Source organism: Oreochromis niloticus, unplaced genomic scaffold, assembly GCF_001858045.2.
Source record: "Oreochromis niloticus isolate F11D_XX unplaced genomic scaffold, O_niloticus_UMD_NMBU tig00001786_pilon, whole genome shotgun sequence".
In the NCBI taxonomy this organism is placed as follows: Eukaryota; Metazoa; Chordata; class Actinopteri; order Cichliformes; family Cichlidae; genus Oreochromis; species Oreochromis niloticus.
Window position 1 is genome coordinate 99,358 of NW_020327475.1, and position 4,937 is coordinate 104,294.

The 4,937-nt window shown below is 36.4% G+C and overlaps 1 protein-coding gene across 3 annotated transcripts; it reads left to right on the top strand.

Annotated features, from left to right (window-relative positions):
- Window positions 1–999: 999 nt before the first annotated feature.
- LOC109194276 (uncharacterized) lies at window positions 1,000–3,946 on the top strand. 3 transcript variants are annotated; one of them, XM_019355883.2, is made up of 5 exons: window positions 1,000–1,251; window positions 2,440–2,523; window positions 2,662–2,895; window positions 3,028–3,102; window positions 3,462–3,946. In XM_019355883.2, the coding sequence occupies exons 1-5, from the start codon at window positions 1,113–1,115 to the stop codon at window positions 3,608–3,610; spliced, it is 681 nt and encodes a 226-aa protein (XP_019211428.1). In that variant the 5' UTR covers window positions 1,000–1,112; the 3' UTR covers window positions 3,611–3,946. The 3 variants fall into 3 exon arrangements, with proteins under 3 accessions (XP_019211428.1, XP_019211429.1, XP_025760254.1); XM_019355884.2 differs by having other exon boundaries at window positions 2,665–2,895; window positions 3,462–3,657; XM_025904469.1 differs by lacking the exon at window positions 2,440–2,523 and having other exon boundaries at window positions 3,462–3,656.
- Window positions 3,947–4,937: the final 991 nt, after the last annotated feature.

Here is a 4,937-nt window from a genome sequence, read left to right on the forward strand (position 1 = left end):
CCACCAAGTTAATATTTATTTCTTTATTGAGTAACTATGACTTTCTGCTCTTTTATCGGACCTACTGGATCCACAACACACACACAACTCAGTGTTTTCTGTATTTCATGAATAGAGAAATTTGTTTGTATTTAAGTGAAATTTTGAAAATGTGTTTTTCATTTGTTTTGTGCATTAAGACAAGTTGCTATAATTAGCTGAGGTTGTTGAATGTAACCATAGTGAGTCTAAGTTTAAAGGCTGAACTGTGAATTTTTATATTGTATTTCAAAACACTGAAATCTCAGATATCTTATCTGATTAGTTTTGTGTTATTTTCTTTTGTTGTTTTTTCAATGACATATTATTTTTATCCTTTTTTTAAGAGCCTGAACTGGCATGTTTAAATGATCGCCTCATTGATTTTAAATTTATTACACTATTGTGTTACTCAGAGTTACAATATGTTGGTTTACAACATGGGCAGATGGGATCCAGTCCGGGCCGCACACAGCTTGTGTTTTTCTGTCTTTCTGTTGGTTAACACTAAAGATCCAGAGGTCCAGAGGTCATTTCATGCCAGTACACAATGCAGGCATCAACAGTCGTAAAATATTCAAAAAAGGAAACAGGAAAGTCTAAGATTAGCATGTTATTAGTGACTGAGTTACTGTTTTTCACTGAATGCTTTTTTTGAACTCCTGGCCTAAATGTCAGTCAGTGTTTTCAGCAGCATTAATGACTTTCCTGCCTTTTTGTTTTGTCCTTTCCTTCCTTAGCACTCAGACTCCACTGGTGCAATCTTTGTACACCACAACATATAACAATGGGAATACACCGCAGAGTGATCCTGATTGGACAGTAATTTTAGAGTACTTTAAAGAAAATGTATTCCATATTTTGAAATCCTGAAAAAGTGTGAAAGATTTTAATACATCTTTTTGAGAGTGAAGCGTAATGTCAGTGGATCCATCCTTTAGTCCAGATCGAGTCCATGTTTCAGAGGTTCATTGGACTGACCAACAGACTGACATTAACATCAGAGCCGTGCTGCTAGTGTGGCTAAAAGAAAAGAGAAGAAGAGACAGTCATGTTGATATGAACATTAGAGAAACACATCATGGAGCTGAAATATGATCCTGCTTCCTCATTTGGACTCATTCACCTCAGCTGACACATTCAACAGCAGACAGGTTTTTGTAGCAGTCTGTCTCACTGTGGGAGGAGGTTACTACTTCATCTTTGGCTCTGGAACTAAACTGTCTGTAACAGGTAAGAACAAACATTTATTTTCCTTCAGTTGTTTTATTGTAGAAGCTGAAAATGTGTTTAAAGTCAGTTTCTGCTGCTTCAGGCTTTACATGTTAGTTTTTTCATCATTAGTAGAGAATTCATCTGCAGCCATTGTTACATAAGAAAAGCTCAATAATCTCTGAAAACATGTTTAAATCTCACTGAACAACTAAAGTTATTCTTTATTTCTGCAAATATTAGTGATGTTACAAATATTTAGGCTTTGATCACCTCAGTAATTCTGCACCATCTGCTGGTTTTTGTACATGAGATCATATTTGATGTTACAATTAATAAATTTGGTATTAAAAAGTACAAACAAATCTGAGATTTGGTTTTATTTAAATATAAACAAATTCTTATTATTTTTTAGAAAAAGTCTTTCTGAAAAATAATAAGAATGTGAGTTAAAACTGATACTGTTAAAAAATTACAATGAAAATGATTTATTTACATAATGCTGATAATCATTTATTTTATTTAGATAGAAATTATTTATAAACAATATTTATGTGTCTTCAAGAGGAAAATAATAAATATTATTAATTGTTAAATTAATAGATTTTTGGGGAAAGTTTAACATAAAATTGAAATACATAAATATAATTACAGTTAATAGGAAATGAAAAACGTTTTAAAATTAAATATAATGGTGCCAATTAATGTGTTCCTATCCAGATGGGCAGTTTAAGATTATTTTCAGCATGTTTAAAATAACTGAATACATTTTTAAAATATCATGAAGTAAATGTCAGATGTAAATAACCATGTCAGACACTACAAACATGTGAATATAATTTAATATAATTTAATGAATACTGTTAAATCTATTATATCAAGTTATATTTGCTTCATAGTATAATAAAAAATAAATAAAATAGTATAATAACCATGTTTCATTTCATACATAAAAAGAACAAAAAAAATATTTATGATAAGGCAATATTGAGATATTATTTCTATGTTAATTTTGTAAGGGTAAAGTATGTAATGTTTAAATACTGAAGATGTTATCTTCACGCTGTGAGCACTGAAATTTTAATTGGATTTTTAAATAACAAAAAAAAAAATACTGTGTTAACTATCTTTGTTATTATAACAGTAACCATAAAAGTCATAAATGGACAGACTTTTTTCAAGGTGAACAAACTTGTCTTTGGATTGTAGATGGAAATCAGAGCACCCAGAAAAGAACGACACAGGCACCGAGAGTTCCTGCAAACACACAGCAGAGCCCCACCCGACCAGCAGGTCTAAACCCACAACCGTCTTGCTTTGAGACTACAGCATTAAATACCATACCACCATGTCACCATTGATGCCTTCAATTATTTCTTATAAACTTATTAAAAGGAAAAACAGAAGATAAACTCTGTGTTGTTTAACCAGCAGGACCCAGAGTCCACGTGGAGGGGAACAGCTCCCTGCTGTGTGTGCCCCCAGCCATGTTTCCTCCTCTGGTCCAGCTGTCTTGTAAAAGACAGAAGAAGAACGGCGGAGAAGCGGAGGAGCTGCCCCCTGCTGAGGGAGAGCAGCTGGGACTGATCCATCAGAACAGCTCATATAAATGTAACTGCTACGTGAAGCACGAGGGGGGCACAGTGGAGGCCCAAACACAACAAGGTAATGAAGGCTTGGTGACTGTGTTCAGCAGTGATTCAGCATCATGTGGAGATGCTGTCAAAGAGAGCAGAGGAGCAGAGGACTGACATTTCTCACTGCAGCTCCAAACATTTGGCTCCTTTTCTGTTTCAGAGGTTCCAGCTCCAGCAGCCTCCTGTCCTCCAGAGAGAGAGCCAGCAGACCTGCCAGCTCTGCAGCCAGCTGACTGTAAGATCACCTGCTGCCTCTCTGCATGGACAGCTCCAATGTCCAATGACGGAGCTGGAACAAGTTTAGGGACTCAGTCTTAAAGTTGCACTAATTGATCAAATCTTCATCCAACAAGCTCTGATAAAGCCACTGTACACTAGCTGCTCAGCACCAAACAGCAGACAGACCATAATATGTCAGAGATCAGTTTGTTAGCTGCTTGTGGAGTTCTTCTGCCCCCAAGTGGACACAAACACTACATCAATTCATCCACTTGAAGAAGAAGCTGTGACTGTTTCTATTTGGCCTTTTTCTCCTTGATCTGAGAGGAATAACCCGACTGTCTGTCTGTCTCTTTGTGTCTGTCTGTCCTTCAGTGTCCTTCCAGTCTCAGTGCAGGGTGAAGCTGCTCTGCCTGCTGTACACAGTGCTGATAGTGAAGAGTCTGGTGTACTGCTGTGGACTCTCTCTGCTGATGATCCTCACAAACAAGGGACCGTCCACCAACTGCACACATGCTGACTGACTGTTTTCTGCTCACCTTTTCTCACCATCAGATCTCATCAATTCATCTCATTCATCACTTTGATCAGTATCACAAATGTTAGTTATGATGTGTTGTGCTTATTTTGGCTTTTGATTCAATAGTTAGAAGATCATCTGAAATAAATACATCTTTACATGTATTGTTACTCTGAGTTAGAATTCTTTTTGTACTTATTGTGACTTTTATTGTAGTAACAAAAATCATCAGGTATATTTTTATCACAAGTTTTCTGTTTGATTTGTTTTTGGTTGATTTTCAAATGTCAAACAGTGTAGTTGTGTTTGTAAGTGTGAATAATAAAGATTTCAAGATGAAGACTTTGATTCTACTTTCATTGTGTGATAAACAACAACCCGTGTGAGTGAAGCACAAACTGACTGTATCCAAACTTGCTCTCCTGCAGCAGACGGGCTGTGTGGGTTTCTGCTCTGCAGCCTCCACACCGTTAGCTGTGGCTTTTCACTTTAATAACACAATGACAGTTACAAGCATGAACTCTGCTTCAAGAATGATTCCAGGAAGGATCTGTGTTCTTCACCTGTGAGAGAAACGGCTCAAATCCTCAACTCAGAGCTGACAAATGAACTTTAATGGAATCAAAGCAGAGACCATGAAGCCCCTGCAGTCTGCTCAGCTCCCATTTTATTACCTGAGCTGAGTTTTTCATTCTGGATATCACACACGTAAGAACAGATGAAGTCTGAACAGCAAATGTTGGAGAATCATTTTGAAGTGTTGCTAAATGTCATTATTATTACAAAAACTACTGAATGATTCAGAAAATCGTTTCCAAAAAGCAGAAATATCCAAACAAAGTAGAAACAAGGCAACATGAGTCATTCAGATGCAGATAACATATTCTCCTTATTTTGAAGAACACAGTCATGAAATCTTTCTGTGTGTCATTCATTGAGTTGAAGTGCCTAACAGAAGAGGAAAAGCAGAAATAATCAATGATAGCTGAGACATTGAGAACATGGCTGTATGCCTGCTATCATAACAGGAAACAAAGCACACAAACAGCAAACAGACAATAATGTGGTCGCAGCTTGTTGTGTGTTGTTAGGTGTCATTTTTGACTTTGACATTTAATGAAGTCACAAAAATGTGTGCGACTCATTAAAGGAGTCTGTACGTCTCAGTCAGTGCTCTGTATTCATGTGTTCACCTCATTAAACTCACTGAGACACTTTTCTCCTCCAAACTTACAGCACAGCTTCATATTTCACTGACTGATTCTTTGATTACATCCATTAAGGCTCACACAGTGAAATTAGTGCAAACTTACAAATGTGTTGGAACAATT

Bases quoted from the DNA above. Each gene is read 5' to 3' on its own strand.
- LOC109194276 (XM_019355883.2), top strand. From the start codon at position 1,113: ATGATCCTGCTTCCTCATTTGGACTCATTCACCTCAGCTGACACATTC. The intron at 2,524-2,661 runs GTCTAAACCCAC...TTGTTTAACCAG, and splicing joins GAGCCCCACCCGACCAGCAG to CAGGACCCAGAGTCCACGTG. The intron at 3,103-3,461 runs GTAAGATCACCT...TCTGTCCTTCAG, and splicing joins AGCTCTGCAGCCAGCTGACT to TGTCCTTCCAGTCTCAGTGC.